Source organism: Mobula hypostoma, chromosome 23 (assembly GCF_963921235.1).
Source record: "Mobula hypostoma chromosome 23, sMobHyp1.1, whole genome shotgun sequence".
Lineage (NCBI taxonomy): Eukaryota > Metazoa > Chordata > Chondrichthyes > Myliobatiformes > Myliobatidae > Mobula > Mobula hypostoma.
Window position 1 is genome coordinate 44,462,033 of NC_086119.1, and position 20,533 is coordinate 44,482,565.

The 20,533-nt window shown below is 42.4% G+C and overlaps 1 protein-coding gene across 8 annotated transcripts in view; it reads left to right on the forward strand.

Annotated features, from left to right (window-relative positions):
* Window positions 1-20,533, forward strand: part of gtf2ird1 (GTF2I repeat domain containing 1) — a 200,953-nt gene that overhangs the window by 66,450 nt on the left and 113,970 nt on the right. For 7 of the 8 annotated variants that reach the window (XM_063031349.1, XM_063031348.1, XM_063031351.1 and 4 more), the window contains exon 8: window positions 12,969-13,067. The exons of the other annotated variant lie outside the window; for it this stretch is intronic. In XM_063031349.1, coding sequence (XP_062887419.1) covers window positions 12,969-13,067 — 99 coding nt within the window. The remainder of the gene's footprint in view (window positions 1-12,968; window positions 13,068-20,533) is intronic. 8 annotated transcript variants of the gene reach the window in all.

Sequence of the window (20,533 nt, forward strand, 5' to 3'; positions counted from 1 at the left end):
AGATCTCCACTCATCTGCTGAAGTCTGGTAGGAGGGCAGGAGAAGCCTATGGAAAATTCCCAGGTCCGTCACTGATCCAGTAGAGTTAGCAGCTGAGTCAAACTGGCTGAAACGTTGGTCAGGCCACTTGTTACATTGTTTGTTGTAAAACATCTGTGTGATATTGCTGCTGGAAACCAAGTGAAGGGGCAGGATCGCCTCGGTGTCCATTTATAGAAAAACAATATGTACTCATCAGTTTGGATGGTTCTTCAACTCTTTTTTTTTCCCTAAATATAATGTGTATTTTGGTTAGTGGGGTGGAGGTGCGTCTCTACCAGAGGAGGTGTAAGCCATTCCTTCCCTGTTCTAGCCTGCAGGCCACCCTTGGGCAAGGTGTAGCACCTACTTAGACTCTGATCAGGGTCACGTGAATTCACGGGAGCAGGTGCTGGATGGTTGTGTGAGCAGCCGGTGCATATCACAGGCCTTGGTTGTGTGAGCAATAACGCCAGGCAGACAGTCTCTGAAAAGTATTGATAATGGCTGGGGTCACCCATCTTGTAAAGGCACTGCCCAGAAGATGGCAAAGACAAGACACTCCTGTAGAAAATTTTGCCAAGAGCAATCATGGTCATGTGACCATGACTGCCCACATCATATGACATGGCACATGACGCCGATGTGTATTTAACATTCTTTATTGTGTAGTATGCGAAATGTTATCCTAGGATTGATAATAGTGTACTTGCTGTGGACACTAAGCAACAGTTAAGTTTTAGTTTTAATGCATTAGTCCAAGGGCAAAGTGAATTATCTGGGGAAATGCTTGTTGTCTTTGAAGTAATCCTCAGATATTTTACTAACTAACCACAAAATTTGTAGGACATTCCTTGCAATTTGAATAAAACAGTTGAAAATCCTGTTGGACTGATTTTAAGTTCAGTCCTCAGGGTTTTCAAGGGAGAGGCTGCTTGGGTGCATCCAGCGATAATCTTAACTTGAAAAGTTTCTGACCTCCAATAACAAGTCAGGAAGTCATTTTTATGAACAGCTCGCTTCAGATTTAATATTTTGGTAAATGAATGCAGTTAGTCCTAGCGCTAAAGATTCTTGTGCAAGGAAGGACTGACTGACAACTGTTGCTTTAATCAGGGGCTGTTTTGCCCACGCGCGCACAAGGTTTTCTTTGACTCTTGGTGACGATGGGTGGCAGTCGGTGGAGAGAAAGGGAGGGGGAGAGTTGTAGCTGAATTTACGAAATTTGGTGAAATGAGTGGATTTTTGTTCTGATTGGATTTCTGTTTGAATTTCGTTCAGCTGGGGAGATAAAACAGTTGGGCCTTGAGATATCAGATTTAGATTCAGTGAAATGTGCCATTTTCATTAACAGTGGACACAACCAAAGGACGTGCTGGGGGGTAGCCCTCAAGTGTCTCCACACATTCCAGCGCCAACAGAGCATGCCCACGATGCTCAGGAGAGCAAGACAGGGTACAGCAAAACAGAACACAACAAGCACCAAAGCAACAACAACCAAAACAGAGCGGAGGCCAGACCTCAAATTCTCCCACGTCCCTGTCCCTAACTTCTAACCTGACCCCACTCAGTTTTCAAAACCTTCCCTACAAATTAATGAAAAAGTCTGAGCCATGAACTTGACAGACACCATAGCTCAGCAACGTCACTGAACTATGTGTCTCAAAGCTCCTAAAGATAAAACATGCATCTGAAAATTAGATGAACTAGACTAAAGCAATACTGTGCTTATTTGCATTTGCCTTAATACCCATTGGGAAACTCAATTCCTTGCCAACCAGCGAGAATTCTGTTGGTCCTAACGCTTGTATTCCAGCTTTAAAAAGCCTCTCAATGGAAAATCAATAGTAGTGCAACATGCAGCATTCACAGGGGTGAGTCTTTTTCCAACCAAACTGGTTTGAAAATGGTTGTTATTAACTCACAGAGCAGCCAGCTTTTATGAATCCAATTTCCCTGATTATGTACAGGGCCAATTATCATGCTGGATGTTTTTCCTTTTTCCTTTTCAAATCTTTTTATTGTTATATACAGGAAAAATAACATGAGTACATCGAAGTAACAACACTTACAATGCCTCAAAAAAAAATTATCTTAAAGATTGAAAAAAAAATTATGTGATAACAAAAAAAACCTACTAAGCAGAAAAGTGAGGGAAAAAAAGAACCCATTAGGTGTACAACCCCGGAGCCATGCGTCATACAAAAAGCTTCTAAAAATAAACATCAAACTGCCAGCAAGAAAAGAAAATATACTAAAAAAATTTACAATTAGATCATGGAAAAATTATATCAATTAATTCAAATGATAATAACGAGCAAATGAGCCCCATCTTTTCTCAAAATCAAAGGATGTTTTGTCTTCACTGAGATCTGTGATCACTTGGTTCTAGATGTACTTGAAGGTCAGGGTCAGGGTCACTCTCAGCATCCTAGTCTGTGAGACAACCAACTTTTCCTTAAAGAGCGGGCGCAGAGTTTCACCTGCACTGTGGGCCTTCCCTTCAGGTAGGCATTTGTGTGCATGACTTCTCACAGAATCTCCTCCTGACACCACCTTCCTCAGGCCAGAAGACTGTAGCTCAAGAGGGTCACAGCGAGCCCTGGCACGAGGATCCCGCTGTGTGCCAGTACAAGCCTGACAGGCTGTGCCTAATCTCCTGTGAGCCTTCTACAGCTTCTTTCTCCCACATCGCCTTCCCCATTGCAGGATCCGTTCATTAATTAGCAATGCTGTCTGTTGCCTGGAAGTGTGCACCTTGTACTGTGGTGGCTGCCAAAGTCGCAGCTGCAGGCCCAAAGCTGGTAGCTCCAAGAACTTGCAACAGATCAGTAGAGACGGGCACCGCGAAGTTACACATGGAAGCCCAGTGAGACTGTTCTGCGAGCCTGAGAATTGAAGATTGTGAATTTTGAGGCTCTAGGGTGATTCACAACACTTGTAACGTCCAGAAACAATTTTTACGCCTGCACCTATCAGCTGTGATTAAAAGTAGAAAGTGTTGGAAGCACTGACAGATCAGTCAGTAACTGTAAGGAAAGAATATTCCGACGAAAGGAGATTGTCATGAACCGTTAGCTGTTGTTTCTCTATGCAGATGCTGCCTGACCCACTGAGTATCTCAGCATCTGTAGTATTTTCCTTTTCCATTGTTTTCCTGTTGTCACTGCGTTTTGATGATGTGGGATAGACCAGAAATGTCTCAATTTTCAAATTCTCAGCTGTGTTTTAAGTTAGGAGTCATAGAAATGTACAGCAGAGAAACAGGCCCTTTGGCCCTTCTAGTCCAGGCCAATCCTTTTAAACTGCCTACTTCCATCGACCATAGACCTCCGTATCCCTACCATCCATGTGCCTATCCAATCTTCTCTTAAACCTTGAAATTGAGCTTGTATGCATCACTTGTGCTGGCAGCTCGTTCCCCACTCTCACAACCCTCTGAGTGAAGAAGTTTCCCCTCATGTTCCCCTTAAACTTTTCACCTTTCACGCTTAACCCATGACCTCTGGTTGTCATCCCATCCATCTTATTTCTTCTGTTGTTTCTCCCCCCACCCTCCCGTATTATTGCATGTACTGAGATACAGTGAAAAGCTTGTCTTGCATACTGTTCGTACAGATCAGATCATTACACAGTGCATTCTTCTAACTACACAGTTACCTTCTAATTCCCTTCTTCCTCTTCTTCAGCACATCTGTACAACTGGCCTCAACCACTTAAACGAAAGTTAAGTTTATTGTCAAATGCACAGGTACTTGCGCAAGTGGCAATGAAAATCTTGCAGCAACATAACAGGCTTGCAGCATCATAGCGAATGCAATGTTGGCATTCATTTCTAGAGGAATAGAGTATAGGAGCAAGGATGTGATGTTGAGGCTCTATAATGTGCTGGTGAGACCTCACTTGGAGTACTGTGGGCAGTTTTGGTCTCCTTATTTAAGAAAGGATGTGCTGACATTGGAGAGGGTACAGAGAAGATTCACTAGAATGATTCCGGGAGTGAGAGGGTTAACATATGAGGAACGTTTGTCCGCTCTTGGACTGTATTCCTTGGAGTTTAGAAGAATGAGGGGAGACCTCATCGAAACATTTCGAATATTGAAAGGCATGGACAGAGTGGATGTGGCAAAGTTGTTTCCCATGATGGGAGAGTCTGGTACAAGAAGGCATGACTTAAGGATTGAAGGGCGCCCATTCAGAACAGAAATGCGAAGGAATTTTTTTAGTCAGAGGGTGGTGAATCTATGGAATTTGTTGCCACGAGCAGCAGTGGAAGCCAAGTCATTGGGTGTATTTAAGTCAGAGATTGATAGGTATCTGAGTAGCCAGGGCATCAAAGGTTATGGTGAGAAGGTGGGGGAGTGGTACTAAATGGGAGAATGGATCAGCTCATGATAAAATGGCAGAGCAGACTCGATGGGCCGAATGGCCGACTTCTGCTCCTTTGTCTTACGGTCTTATATAAACAGCACTCACATGAAAAACAAAATTACCTATAAATTATACACAATTTTTACAAGAAAACACAATTGGAAACCAAAAAAAACATAAGTGCAAGGTGGTCAAATTGGCTATAATGCAGTGATTAGGGTTTCAGTGTTTGGTTCAGGAACTAAATGATTGAAGGGAAGTAGCTCTTCCTGAACCTAATGCATGGGAATAGAGGCTTTTGTAGCTTCCGCCATATGGTATCTGCGAGAAGATGGTGGGGACCTTTGACGCATGTTGCCTTCATGAAGCTGCAGTTCCTGTAGATACTACGAATGGTGGGGAAGGATGTATTGGGCTGAGTTCTCTACTCTCTGCAGCTTCTTATGTTCCTGGTCGTTCAGTTTGTTGTACCAGTGCATCTATAGAGGTTCGTTAGAACGTTTGACAATAAGCTGAACCTCCTTAATCAACTGAGGCAACGTCCACACTAGACCGGATAATTTTGAAAACATCGGTTTCGAGTAAAAACAACAGGCATCCACACTAGGCGTTTTTCAAAATATCTCTGTCCACACCAAAATGGATATTTGGGCAAACCTCCTCCTACTGGGCATGTGCAGACACATCTACAGAAAACAAGCGAAGAGGTAACAGTATAATATTTACGTTTCTGCGGCGACGTTGTGCTATTTCCATAGGTCAAAAACTAGAGTACCAACAACAGCAAAAGAAAGTTTTCAACAATGTCTTTGATGAATACAAAGAAAACCTCTGCTGGGAAAATCAGACCGGACTTCTTCGTTTAGGCAAACAATGAAGTCGAGCTGTTTCTGCGAGTTACAAATGACTACAAAGTCAGCAAAGCAGTGGAGATGTTTAACTCCAAGCAAGCTATTAACGTAGACAATAAAGTAAACAACACATGCATGAAGCTGTCCTCTACCCAAGATCAACAAGATTAACAATTACAAAATGTTAAGTGGTCAACTCAACATAGACTACCAATCCCACATCAAACCCGAACCGATTAGGAGCAGAAGAGGGCACTCAACTCAATTTGAAATACTAACTACCAAGTCAGATGTGTACAGCAATTCATTTTTCCCCCGCACAATTAAAGCATGGAATAATCTTAATCCTAACACAGTCATACAACCACACCCAATTAAATTTAAGGCAGCTTTTCTTCTTCAAAAATCTCCTTCTTAAGCCCACCCTCCGCCACCTCCAGTTTAAATTCCATGCGGAATATTTTGGAGGATCAAGAACCAAGAGTGGAATATTCTGCCGCCAGACCTGCGCAGTATTTCTGATATTAATATTTTGTTAAATATAGACTCAATCAAATCAATTTAGGGGATCTAGTCAAAAAAGCTCACTTTACATTTTAGCTCTCACGCCGTTCACACTGACTGCGTGTTATAACAGCTACAGTGCCAGCTTGGGGACCCCGGGGTACAGGTGATCGAGGGTATGACCACTGCAGACTGGGAGACCAGAGGGTACGGGCAGAAGAACAGAGGATGCAAACAGAGAAACTGAGAGGACCAGCTTGAAAGCCACCTCCAGTTTAAATTCCATGTGGAATACTTTGGAGGATCAAGAACCAAGAACAGCCGTCCGGCAGTGCTTGCGCAGTACCAAGCAGAAACAGAAAAAGCATTGTTGTGGTGTTGTCATGGCAACATTTTTAAATCTCTCTGTTTACCCCGTCCGCACTACAACGCGAAACAATCGTTTTCAAGTTTACACACTCTGGAGAGTGTTTTCGAAAATCTCCGTTTTCGGGGGGTGAAAACGCCGTTTCAGTGTGGACGGAAGGACAAAACGAAGAGAAAAGGCTTCGTTTTCAAAATTATCTGGCGTAGTGTGGACATAGCCTTAGAAAGTAAAGAGATTGTCGTGCTTTCTTTGTGATTGCATCTATGTACTGTGCCCAGGACAGGTCATTGTAATGTTAATGCCCAGGAATGTAAAGCTGCTGACTCTCTCCACTGCCCCCAATGTAGACTTGCACATTTTAAATTTATTTATTGAGAATAGGCCCCTCCGGGCCACACCACCCAGCAATCCCCTGATTTAATCCTAGCCTGATTATGTGGCAATTTACAATGCCTAATTAACCTACCAATCAGTACGATTTTGGACTGCGGGAGGAAATGAGTACCCGGAGGAAGCCCATGCAGTCACGAGGAGAATGTGCAAACTGCCTACAGACCGCGGCAGGCTGTTCGCCCTCCTTCCTTTTGCTGAAGCCAACAATCAGCTCTTGGGTTTTGCTGACATTGCCACTTAGCGAGGTGACCTGTTTAGCTCCAGTAAGTTAACTTATTGTCAGCTGTGATTTCTCCAACAACAGTGGTGTTGTCAGCAGATTAGGAGGTGGCTGTGAAGCTGTGCTTAACCACACAATCATTTGTATATAGGGAGTAGAGCATGCAGCTTTGAGGTGCACCTGTGTTGATGGTAGCAGGTCCCTCATTTTATGACCTTAACAATGTGTGGGACAATCTTTAGTACTTTGTGTATACTAAATAACTTCTCGCTCTTCTTACCTAATGTAAAATCTTGCACATATCTCTGTCGAATTTCAATCTCAATTTTTTTTTTGCATTTATTATTATCCCTGCATAATTTGTTATGGTCTTCCTTAATAGTAATAACAGTTTAAACTTGGCACAGTTTGAACTGTTCTGAAAGATTTGTTTTTAATTGAGAAACACCAAGACTGACTAGTATCCTGCCACTGTAACCTGAGGAAAAAAATGAATAAGTTTTTGTAATAACTTAAATTTGTGTTTTTCAAGTGATTTAAGATAATTATTTTTGTGACATTTACTGTCTGCTACATTTGCAATGGAATTATTGTTGGCTGTGGAGAAAGCTCCTGGCAAGGGGTTTTTAGTAAATTATTGAAAATAAAGCAGAATCCCTTAGTCTGTAGTGAAATTCTTTTACTTGGGATAGAGATTACAGATGTTTATCAGTTGGCAGTGACAGTGGGCATACTCTGCCCTTTCTCTCTATCTGTTTATGGGAAGAAACCTTGTGACCATCCCTGGAATCAATCTGCCAATCTGATGAAGCACCTGCTTCTGCTGTTTGGATAGTCCACTTTTCTTAACTTTAAGGTAAAACCAAGCTTGCCATAAACAGTATTTGCAGCTTTCCCTTGTAAAAGTCTCTCCCTTTCCCTCCAAATCCCTTCCTCCCAAATCCTTCCGATTCCACCTTAAAGGAAGTTAACTGACTCAGCAATTTTTGGCAATTGACACTTCTCAAGTTTCTAGGACAGAGCTCAACACTTGGAACCTTTATATTATGGTAAAGCTTGTGATTATCATTATTTTATGGAATGAAGAAGCCGCAGTTTGTCAGATATATAAGAACTGGGAGTATATCTAAGCCATCTGTCTCTTCAAACTGCACAATCGTACATCAAACTCGTGGCTTGATGAATGATCATGGCAAGTCCCAGATGGGAGTCTGGTCAAGAAGGCTGAGTCTCTTGGTGTTCAGGATGAGATTGTAAATTGGATTCAACATTGGCTTCACAGGGAGAAGCCAGAGAGTGGTAGTAGATGGTTGCCTCTTCATCTGTAGGCCTGTAACTAGTGTGCCATGGGGGTCAGTGTAAGGTTCATTGTTGTTTGTCATCTATATCAATGATCTGGATCATAAAGTTGGTAAACTGGATCAGCAGATATGCAGATGACACCAAGATTGGGAGCATAGTGGACAGCAAGGAAGACTCTCAAGGCTTGCAGTGTGATCTGGACTAGCTGAAAAATATCAGATGGAATTTAATGCAGACATGTATGAGATGTTGGGAGGATAAACCAGGGTAGAACTCGCGCTGTGAACAGTAGGGCACTGAAGAATACAGTAGAACAGGAGGATCTGGGAGTACAGATCCCTAATTCCTTGAAAGTGTTATCACAGGTGGATAAGGTTGAAAGAAATGCATTTGTCACATTGGCCGACATAAATCAAATATTGACTACAGGAACTGAGATGTTATGTTGAAGTTGTATAAGATGTTGGTGAGACCAAATTTGGAGTATTTTGTACAGTTCTGGTCATTTACTGATATGAAAGATAGCACTAAGATTGAAGGAGTATTGAGAAAGTTTACCGAGATGTTGCCAGGACTTGAGCATCTGAGTTGTAGACAAAGGTTGATTAGGTTAGGACTTTCTTTCCTGGAGCTTAGGAGAATGAGAGGAGATTTGGTAGAGATATTCAAAATGCTGGGGTTGTAGATAAAGTTAATGCAGGCAGGCTTTTTCCGCTGAGGTTGGGTGAAACTGGAAGTGGAGGTCATAGGTTTAGGGTGAAAGGTGTGAGTGTGGGATGATTTGCCAGAGGAAGTGATGGATACAGGTTTGATTTCAAAATTTTAAAAGTTTGGGTAAATACGTGAATGGGGAGGGGTATCCACTCTGCCACTTTTTCCTTAATATCCAGAAATCTATCTATTTCCAGTGGCTGTAGAGGTTTAGTCATTAAGCTCCGAAGTTTCACCACACGTCTTTATTCTGAGACCAAGACTTACAGCTCACGACTCTTCAGCCAACGGAAATATTTCTCTGCATTCGCCTGTCAAACTTTATACAAATTTTGGTATGCTACAATATGATCACCTTCTTTCTTCCAAATGCAAGAGAGTACAGATCCTACCTACTCAATCTCTTCGCCTCTCAACTGGTGAATCCCACCACTGCAAGAATAAAATATTGTGTGAGGAAACCAGAATGGTACGCATTAATTCTGATACAATATGACCAAGATTTTTTATAACTACAGAAAATCCTACTTGTAATAAAAAAAAATTAAGGAACAGTTTTCAAAGAGAGATTAGTGTTTTAAACATAATACAATGCATTGATTTATGCAGATATTGTGTTTGGTAATGCGCAGTCAAGTTATTTAAACAATTGCAGTTGCAAAACTGAAAAATATACTCTTCAAATTGTTGCAGTTTAAGGTGAAGTTTGTATCAGAGTTGCTAACTGTGCTCTAAGTTAAAAATCCAGTCCCTTGATGTGTTGAGTTGCCTGTGGATTTGAGTTCAGTGGACTGGGATTTGAATCATATATATACAACTTTGATGGTTTTTTTCATATGTTGTGTAAGTATGAAGGTTCTCTGCAAGTTTCACGTCTTGAAATGTTTATGAGGATGTAAGTAACATCACATGTGTAACATTTAGGGCATTGCATGTGTATGAAGTGATGTCATTCATCATGCAGTATTCGCCTGGAGTATTTTTGGGCACTAACTGAGACCCTCAAATTCAGTGCTGTATTTTTATAGGCACCGGCAGTTGCCCATGCTGCAAGTCTCCCCTCTCCACGCCACCGATATTGTCCAAGGGAAGGGCACTAGGGCCGATACAGCTTGGCACTGGTGTCATTGCAGAGTAATGTGTGGTTAAGTGCCTTGCTCAAGGACACAACACGCTGCCTCAGCCAAGGCTCGAACTAGCGACCTTCAAATCACTAGACGAACGCCTTAACACTTGGCCACGCGCCAACACTCATTGCTGTATAGAGTCAGAGAAAAGCACAGTGCAGAAACAGGCCCTTCAGCCCAACTAGTCTTTGCCAAACCATTTAAGCTGCCTACTCGCATCGCCATATTTGAAAGACTACCCTGACACATCTTTCTCACTGAACCCTAGAGATACCAGGGCACTTGCTGCATAGGCACCTGTCTTTGTGATGCCTGGTCAGGTGGAGGCCATTTCTCTGGTCATTACCTCTTTGCCATGAGTACTGAACTACTGTAGCGCTGTAACTGGGCGCACTGCACGAGCTGGGCAGCCATCAGAGGAAGGAAAGATATTCATAGGAAACCCTAGAGGAGAGGTGGAAGAAAAGGTCTTGGGTCTGTGGTTCTGAGAAGAGACTGCAAGACAAAGTGGACTAAGCTCTCATTCTTCTAAAACACAATGAGTTCAGCCCAGTACCATCAAACGCTCCTCATACATTAACCCTTTCGTTCCCGGAACCATTCTTGTGAACCTCTTCTGGATCCTCTCTAATGCTGGCACATCTGTTTCTTAGAGAAGGGGGCCCAAAACTTGCTTACAATACTCCAAATGCGGTCTGACCAATGCTTTATAAGCCTCGGCATTACATCCTTGCTTTTATATTCTAGTCCTCTCAAACTTAATGCTAACATTGCATTTGCTTTTCTTATCACTAATTTAACCTGTAAATTAACCTTTAGGATGCATGACGATTCCCAAGCCCCTTTGCACTGCTGATTTTTGAATTTTCTCCTGTTTAGAAAAGCCTACTCCTTTATTCCTTCTACCAAAGTGCATGACCTTACACCTCCCTGGCCTACATTTCATCTGTCACTTCTTTGGCCATTCTCCTAATCTCTCTAAATCCTTCTGCAGACTCCCTGCTTCCTATCTTCATATTATCCGCAAACTTGGCCACAAAGCTGTCAATTCTGTCATCCAAATCATTGACAAGTAGCGAAAAGAAGCAGTCCTAGCACCGATCCCTGCGGAACGCAACTAGTCACAGCAGCCAACCAGAAAGGGCGACCTTTACTCTCACTTGTTGCCTTCTACCAGTCAGCCAATCTTCTATCTATGTTACTATCTTTTCTGTACTAGGTCACAAAGCAAGAGAGGGGAATTTCATTGTTTTCTAACCAAAATAATGCAAGTTGTTTTGTGGCACACAATGAGCGATCCCAAACTGATCCTTTTAACCCCATAATGTTAATGTAAAAAGTTGTAAATTTGTTTATAGAGCATTACTTCAAACTTGGTGTGCAAGCTGACTGGGACAATTAAAGACCCAAAGAGTATCTTTTTTTTTATTTATTGAGATACAGCGCGGAACAGGCCCTTACAGTCCTTTGAACCTCACTGCCCAATAATCCCCCCATTTAACCCCAGTTTAATCACAGGGAAATTTACAATGACCAGTTACATTTTTGGGCTCTGGGAGGAAACCAGAGCACCCGGAGGAAATCCTTGCGGTCACGGGAAGAACGTACAAACTCCTTTGAACCCCTGCTGTAAAGCGTTGTACTAATCATGACGATACCAAGCCATCCTTATTCTTTCATGAATAATGAAATATTGCAATTTACCAGACACTGGCATTTCACAATATTATTTATAATATTAGCACAATATTATTTTTGTAAGGAGGTAGCTCATCTATGCACTGAGATGCTGCCAGACTAAGACAGTGTCACTCCTCTCCACTGTCTGATACCTATTAGTCCTGTCCAGAACGTAGTGGCTAGGCTGGTGAACAAAGTTTAGGACACTCACAGCTGTTGTCTTTAAATGCACAACAATAAACGGCTCCCAGAGATTACTGACACCCCGGCTGTCTTTTCTTGTCTATTATTCCTCTATCCCTTGAAATAGTGTACTTTTAAGTAAGGGCAATCCAGCTCGCGGATACCTCAAAGCCAGGCTGCCTTGATTATACCAACATTTTATGCAATTCACAAACCCCTTTCTTTCCAGTCTCAATGAAGGGTCTTCACCCGAAACATCGACTCTTTATTCCTTTTTGTAGATGCTGCCTAGCCTGCCAAGTTCCTCTAGGATTTTGTGTGTTACTCTGTTTGATGCAATTCATAGTGTTCTGGATGCAGTATTCCAGAAATCTGTGGGTCGTGACTCGTACCTATCCCCTGTCAGTGCTGGAGATGTTGCCCAAGTCTTGCTCAGTCAGTAATGTCCTTTCAGTTCATCCTGTATCTCACCATTTACATCCTCTGCACTTTACACGTTGGAATGGCTGGTTACCAAGTCCATAATCATCACTGTGTTTCACAGCATAGAAACGGGCTCTTCAGCACATCAAGTCCATGCTAAGCAATCATTTACACTAATACTTCACTAGTCCTCCCATTCCCCTGAACTGCATACACCTACACACCGGGGACAGTTTACAATATCCAATTAACCTACCATCCCGTGTGACTGAGGGAGGTGGGAGGAAACCTGGAGGAAACTCGTGCAGTCACAGGTAGAGTGTGATAACTCTACACAGGAGGTACTGGAGGTCAGAATTTATCCCGGAGTTGTGAGGCAGCAGTTCTACTAGCTGTGGCTCCCATGTATTTAGCAATATCACTTGCATACGATACAAGTCTAAATCTGATTAATAATTGGATTAATAAAGAGTCCTTAAAACAGAACTGTGAATGGCACCTTTATTTCAAAAAAACCCGTACAGTTAATATGAACTTCTGTACTTTCCCCAGATGGGCGCACTTCATGACAGGTGTAAATCCCTCATTGTGGCTGCGATTGAATCTTCTGAGCCGCTGACCCAGAGAGACTGGGTTAGTGAAGGAAGGGAATTGCCAGTCAATAGAGGGAATCAAACCCTTCAGGGGTCAGTTGTGTGTCGCATCTTGCCGGTGAACTGGAAATGGGACGATCAGTGTGCTGATCACCTCACTAGTCTCTGGACAGTGTTCTCTGGCTGTCTCCATCTCCATGCTAATTGTGTTCTCCTCATTTCCAGGTAAAAATACAACAGGGTTTATTGGTGAACTCAGCAACATCTCTCAACATTCACACGTTTCAAAGCGGCTTCTTTTTTCTATAGTACACGATAAAGCAGGTAACACGTTTTGCATGTTCTCTCGGGAGCATAGATGGGAGGTGGTCATGGCACAGAACTTAGAATGGCGAGGGTCTTATTGGCCCCTTTGCTGTTCCTTCCTGTGAAGGATAATACCAGATGGTCCAGCCATCCTTTACTGGAATGGATAACTGTCTGGTTGGCAGGCTTCCTGAATGGTAGTATGTCAGATAGTTTGGTGTTTCTGCTTTCTTAAAAATTCCTGAATCAGTGCAGGCAACGTGTGTTATCACTGCAATTAATCACAGCCACCTTCAGATAGCTGATACATTTTGTCCTCTTCATGTATCCCATCCAAGCGAGAGGGAATTTCCTCACAATCACTCACTTTGGAACATCCCGAAGGATTCCTTTACTTCTGCTCTTTCATTTTACTGTAAAGGAATAGCTTTTTTTTCTTCGTAAAACTTCAGCCTTCCACACTGGAAGCTGTTGCACCAGTCTTTTTAGAATTTGCAAGGAAGTCTGGTGTGCACACAGCATCAGTGAGTTCATCAGCGACAACAGCGCGTATTTATTTAATGTTTCATAGTGCTGCAAGTTTTATCAAACAAACATTGACATTGATCCTCAAAAGGAGATAGAAAACACATAACCAAGCTTGACCGAAGTTGTATAAAATCTAAGGAAACCTAAATGATGGAAAGAAAAATGGAGAGGTGGTGTGGTGTCAGTATGTGAGTTTGACACTTACTTAAGGTTATGACACCAGTGGTAGAGGAGTTAAATAAGGGGGTGATAAGATGCCGGAATTTTAAAAGCCCTGCTAACATTTTTAGAATTGGGGGATTTGTTAATTTGGGATGTGTGTAAATCAGTGAGATGACGGATGAATGGATGTCAATGCTGAAGCAGCACCGGCCTTGAACTCACTAGTGATTACCGCATTTATCTTGTATTCCTGAGATTCCTTTGGACCTACTGAAACACTTGCCTTGTGTGAAGCTAATGGTATCTGCTACAAACCTTGTGTGGTTTCTTGTGATTTATTCATACAATTACAATACCCACTGGCTGCTCCAAGTCAGGGAAGTTGGTGAGCTCAGTCCAGACACTGTCCAAAAGATTTTTCATCTTAGTGAATTATGTAACTGTAGCAAGAGTTCTGCAAATATTTAGTGAGTATAGTGACTAACTTAAACCACTGTTGTTTATTGAGAGTAGCTATGTGAGTATAATCCTTGGAATGACTAAAGATGTCTGCTCTGCCTGAGTGGTTTCTTGTCACTTATTCATGCGATTATAGTGCTTACTGGTTATTCCAAGTCAGGACCTTGTTAAAACCACTTATTGATTTTTGCATTTGTTAATGATGAGGCTGGTTAGTTACAAATCTTCTGCATATTTCATTGGTAGCTGGTAAATAATCTATAATGATTATATTCAATGTTATGCATACGGTTCCGCAAAGTCATGAAGTTATGGGTCTACAGTGTAGAGTCAGGTCCTGCATCTTATTACGTCCATGCTACCCATCTTTCCTATCTACTAATCCCACATGCGCTGATTCCACATCTCTTCATGCCCTGCTTATTCAAATACCAGTCCAGATACATCTTCAATGTTATTACTGCTTCTACCTCCGCCACCTTTTCTGACAGCTCGTTACAGATACCACCCACTCATTGTGCTCTTCAGAATCAGAATCGGGGTTTAATATCACCGGCCAAGGTTGTGAAAGTTATCTTTGCGGCAGCAGTGCAATGTGGTACAGGCTTCAGTAGCTCCTTCCTGATGGTAGCAATGAGAAGAGGGCATGACCAAGGTGATGGGGGTCCTAAATGATGGATGCCGCCTTTTTGAGGCATTGCTTCTTGGAGGTGTCCTGGATGCTACGTAGGCTAGTGCCCATGACGGAGCTGATTGGGTTTACAACTCTCTGCAGCTTATTTCGATCCTGTGCAGTAGCGCCCCAGCCATACCATACCAGACGGTGATGCAGTCAGTTAGAATGCTCTCTGCGGTGCATCTGCAGAAATTTGGAAGTGTCTTTGGTGACATACCAAATCTCTAAATGAAATATAACTGCTGTCGTGCCTTCTCTGCAGCTGCATTGATATGGTGGGTCGAAAATAGATCCTCAAAGATGTTAACACCAAGGATCTTGTAATTGCTCACTTGTTCCACATCTGATCCCTGTGTGAGGACTGGTGCATGTTCCCTCGCCTTGCCCTTTCTGAATTCCATAATCGGTTCTTTGGCCTTACTGAAGTTGAGAGGCCCCCTTTAAACCTCCTTCCACCATGCTTTATAATTTACAAGATCTCTACTATGGGAAACACACTGGCTACCTCACATGATTTTATAACCTCTGTCATATCTCTTCTCGGCCTCTTTTACTCCAGGGAAAATAAGACCAGCCTATTCAGTCTCCCCTGATAACTCAAGCACTCCAACCCAGGGAACATCCTTGAATTTTTTCTGCATTTTGACGCGAACCTCAATATCCCTTGTTAACTAAAGTTCCCTAATTTACTGACCTTACTCTTCACTCTAAGAGAAATGTACAGGCCCCAAACTTTTCCCAACTAAATTTTGAAAGCCTCTCATTTGCCTAATGTTCCTTTACCTGCAAGCAGCCTCTCCAAGTCAACTTTTATCAGTTCCTGTTTGATCCACCAAAATTAGCCCTCCACCCCCAAATTTACAATTTAAACTTATCCATAACTATCATGAAAAAAGTAAAATTTTGGTGACTACTCCCAATAAGCATCCCTCCCCCCAGACAGATAAAGCACCTCCTCAGCCTCATTTCCCAGGAGGAAAGTGAGTGCTGCCCTTTCTCTAGTACAGCCATCCACATACTGCTTCAGAAAGCTTTCCTGGACACATGTAACAAATTCTGCCACATCTAATCTTTAGCCTAAGCAGTTGCAGTCAATATTAGGAAAGTTAAAATCACATATTATTACAGATCTATTCCTAACTTATCTGTGATTTTTTTTTCTACATATTTGTTTCTCCAATTCCTGCTGACTATTGGTGGCTTATATTATAATCCAGTTAAAGTGAACATCTCATTCTTATTCCCCATATTATTCACTGGATGTTTCACCCCAGGATATCCTCTTTAAGTTGTTCCTTTTTGCGCCTTGTGGCAAATCGGGCAGCCGTTTCTGCAGCATTTTGACTTTTTTAAAAATGAGGCCGAGTTGCTAGCTTGATGCTCAACCCAGCATGGACAGAAAGCGTGCAAGGAGCTGGCCAGATTTGAACTCGGGACTATTCTCCTCAATGCCACTACACCCCCGGCTGACTATTCTCTTTAAGTACTGCTGTGATTTTCTTTTTTTCCCCCCTAAATCAATGTACAACTCCACCTCCTCGCTTTCCTTCTCCTCTGCCACACGGGATGCATCGGTACACTGAAACATTGAGCTTCCAATCCTGCCCATCTCGCAATCATGTTTCTGGTATAATATTACGATGCCATCTGCCGATCCATGCTATGAGTTCATCTCCATTACTTGTGAGGCCCCTTGCATTAAAGTTTAGCCTCTCAGACCTCCCATGCTCCTTGCCCTGCCCTTTACTTGTCCTGCCTACTGGAGGAGAGTTAGAATTATCTTCGAGTAGGTTAAAAGGGTGGCATAACGTTGTGAGCTGAAGGGCTTGTAATATGTTCTATGTTCTTAAATTGTTTCTCCTGAGGTGAAAGCCTGCCTTTGTTATTGTTTGTTGAGCCAAGGTTTTGACCCAGCAGTCACACATTAGTAATATATTTGCAGTTAAATGTTTTATGTACCTTTAGAGTTGCACAGGACAGGGAAAGGCTGTTTGGCCCACATTTGTCCATGCCAACCAGCAAGGAACTTGGAGGAGAGCGTTCAGCTGGGGAGAGTTCTCGTGTGCCTGTTGCCCTTGACTTTATTGCTGGTGGCTCGGGGGATTCAGTGGAGTTATCCTAACAATGGTGTAACCATAATGACATTACCCTGATCTGATGATCAGTTGTGTAGGATCACACTGTTTTTCAAAAAGTGTGCGTATGTGTGCACACGTTATCACCAGCATGTGTCGTGAAATTTGTTAACTTAGCAGCAGCAGTTCAATGCAATACACAATATAGTGTCTTAGAAAGGTACTTCACAGAAACAGACCTTTTGGCCCACCCCAGTCTGTGCCAAACTGTTTAAGCAAAGGAATAATAATAAAAAAGTAAATCAATTACAGTATATGTATATTGAATAGATTAAAAACTGTGTAAAAAAAAAACCAGAAATAATACATATTTTAAAAGTGTTCACAGGTCCAATGTCCATTTAGGATGGCAGAGGGAAGAAGCTGTTTCTGAATCGCTGAGTGTGTGCCTTCAGGCTTCTGTATCTCCTACCTGATGGTAACAGTGAGAAAAGGGCATGCCCTGGGTGCTGAAGGTCCTTAGTAATGGACGCCGCCTTTCCGAGACACTGCTCCTTGAAGATATCCTGGGTACTTTGTAGGCTAGTACCCAAAATGGAGCTGACTAAATTTACAACCCTCTGCAGCTTCTTTTGGTCCTGTGCAGTAGCCCCTCCATACCAGACAGTGAATGCTCTCCACAGTACATATATAGAAGGTTTTGAGTTTAACACATTAAACACTGAGTCAATCAAAGGACAGGTGACATTGCGCAAAGCTGATATCAAGGGCCCCCTCCATTCAGGCCATGCTCTCTTTTCACTGCTGACGTCAGGAGGAAAGTACAGGAGCCTCAGGACCCACACCACCAGGTACAGCAACAGTTATTACTCCTCAGCCATCAGGAAGGAGGTACAGGAGACTCAGGGCCCGCACCACCAGGTTCAGCAACAGTTATTACCCCTCAACCATCAGGAAGGAGGTACAGGAGCCTCAGGACCCACACCACGAGGTTCAGGAACGGTTATTACTCTTCATCCTTCAGCTCTTGAACCTGAAGGGATAACTTCACTCATCCCATCACTGAACTGTTCACACAACCTATAGACTCACTTTCAAGGCTTCTTCATCTTATATTCTCAATACTTATTGCTCATTTATTGATTACTATCTTTGTTTTTTTTTGTATTTGCACAGTTTGTTGTCTTTTGCACATTGGTTGTTTGTCCGTCCTGTTGGGTGCGGTTTTTCATTGATTTTATTGTGTTCTTGGATTTATTGAGTACTCCCACATAAAAATGAACCTCGGGCGGTGTATATGGTGACACATATGTAGTTTGGTAATAAATTTACTTTAAACTTTGAACTATGAAGCCAGTTACTGGTTGTCAGGGGTGGAAGTGGATTCGAGGTGGCAGCTCCTTGGACCAGATTGTGGTATTGAAATGGTCGCAGAGAGGAAAGATTGGGTACTTTAAATTGGATAATGCAAATGAAATGTTGTGTGTGGAAGTGAGCACAAGACCACGAGCCAAGGAAAGCTTCAAGTGTAGCAGATCATCAGAATGGGATAAATAACAAAGTGGCAGACTCTGCGAAGATGTGCTAAAAAGACTGTGAGGTAAATTCTGAAGACTGATTAAATCACCCCAACCTAAATAAACAGACATAATGGAAACTAGCTGGTGCAAAAGAACCGTATGTCTAACTATCAGAAATTCTAACTAGTGCTAATGACAGCAGGATTAATGAAGGTGGTATTTATAATCCACATGCAAACAGCAGATGACTCAGTGGCATGCTGAAAGGCGTCTTTTGATTGTTACCCTTGTGGGCACATTTGTGGAAATTGCACCTTTTCAAATGGCATGATCACTGAATAAAAACTACTTATTGTGTACAGAGCTATTCACCGCACTGTGTCATCTTCTAACCCAGGAAACAAAAATTAAAAATAAACTTGCTATTAAATCAAAGTTTAATCTCTGCTGAAGGAGAAGTTGAGATTTGTAGTTCAGCAGCAATGGTGGCGACTGCATTTCATTTTACAGCATTGAATGTGGTTGAGATGGTTTGTTGCTAAATCGGCCCATTTTTGGCACGGGACTCTTAGCATGGATGAGAGAGTTTAGACTTGGAGGAACTTTCAGCAATGTCAGAATCAGTATCAACTTTCATATCACCAGCATATGTCGTGAAATTGGTGAACCTTGCAGCCGCAGTACATTGTAATACGTGATAATATAGGTTTCCCCCTGCCATCCGAAGGTAGAGCGTTCCTGTGAAACGGTTCGTAAGCCGGAATGTCGTAAAGCGAAGAAGCAATTACCATTTATTTATATGGGAAAAATTTGTGAGCGTTCGCAGACCCAAAAAATAACATACCAAATCATGCCAAATAACACATAAAACCTAAAATAACACTAACATATAGTAAAAGCAGGAATGATATGATAAATACACAGCCTAAGTAAAGTAGAAATACTTATCTACAATCATTGCAGCACTGTTCTCCGTAGCGAAAATCTCGCGCAAGCACTCTCGGCAAAAACACTCTCTCCAGTAACCTTTAAGCTATGAAGCTGCCAAATCATACCAAGTAACACATTAAAAATACACAGCCTATATAAAGTAGAAATAATATATGTACAGTGTAGTATCACTTACCAGAATCGGGAAGACAGTGCTGAGCACACTGATGATGGTGTGTTAGGCTGAGTCGTCGAAGGTTGGGGTGGTGCAGTGGTCCCCAACCTCCGGGCCGCTGACTGATACCGATCTGTGAAGCATGCAGTGGTACAGCGGTCGGCAATCGCTTCTGATCTGGGCTGACATTTACATGCCGGGCTGCACCTAATTAATTAGCTTGTTTATTTCGGCTTTTTTCTTAAAGATGTGTTGGGAGCATCCTGGGTACCGCTGCATTCTCTGCGACAATGTATCGGTCTGCGGCCCAGGGGTTGGGGTGGTGGGACACTGGGGTGTCATCTCATCGTTGACTGTTTCCATCAGGGCAGGCAAATCATTTTCTTCTATGTCTGCCTGCCTCGATGTCGAAAATCGAGGTTCGTCATCTGCTGTGCCTGATGTGGAAGGCTTGAAAAACGACAGTATGCTTGACTGCTTAGCCTCGCACATTTTTCTATCATACAGTTCTTTGTAAGCACTCAAACCATCCTGCAAATATGCCCTAAAGCTACGTACCCTTTCAAAATTAAAATCGTACTTTTCTGCAATCATTGTAGGGAAAATCTCACGCAGTTGCTTCACATTCAGTTCCAGGACAACTTCACTTTTGGTCCGTTCACTACGCATTCGGTTTCGATTATTATCCTTTCCTCTTCCAATTGCATCAGCTCTTCATCTATCAGTTCTTGGTTGTGGGATGTCAAAACCTCTTCAACATCATCTTCGTCAACTTCCACAAGCCAAACTCACTTTGTCCTTACTTCGTTCACTACGATCGAAACGCTTAATTATGTTTAGTTTTACGCTAAGTGTAACACCCTTACGAGCTCTTTTAGGCTTTTCTGATACCTTAGAGCTCATCTTGCTAACGGCTGCTCACAGGCACGTGTTTAAGCAATGCCGGCTAGAATGCAGCT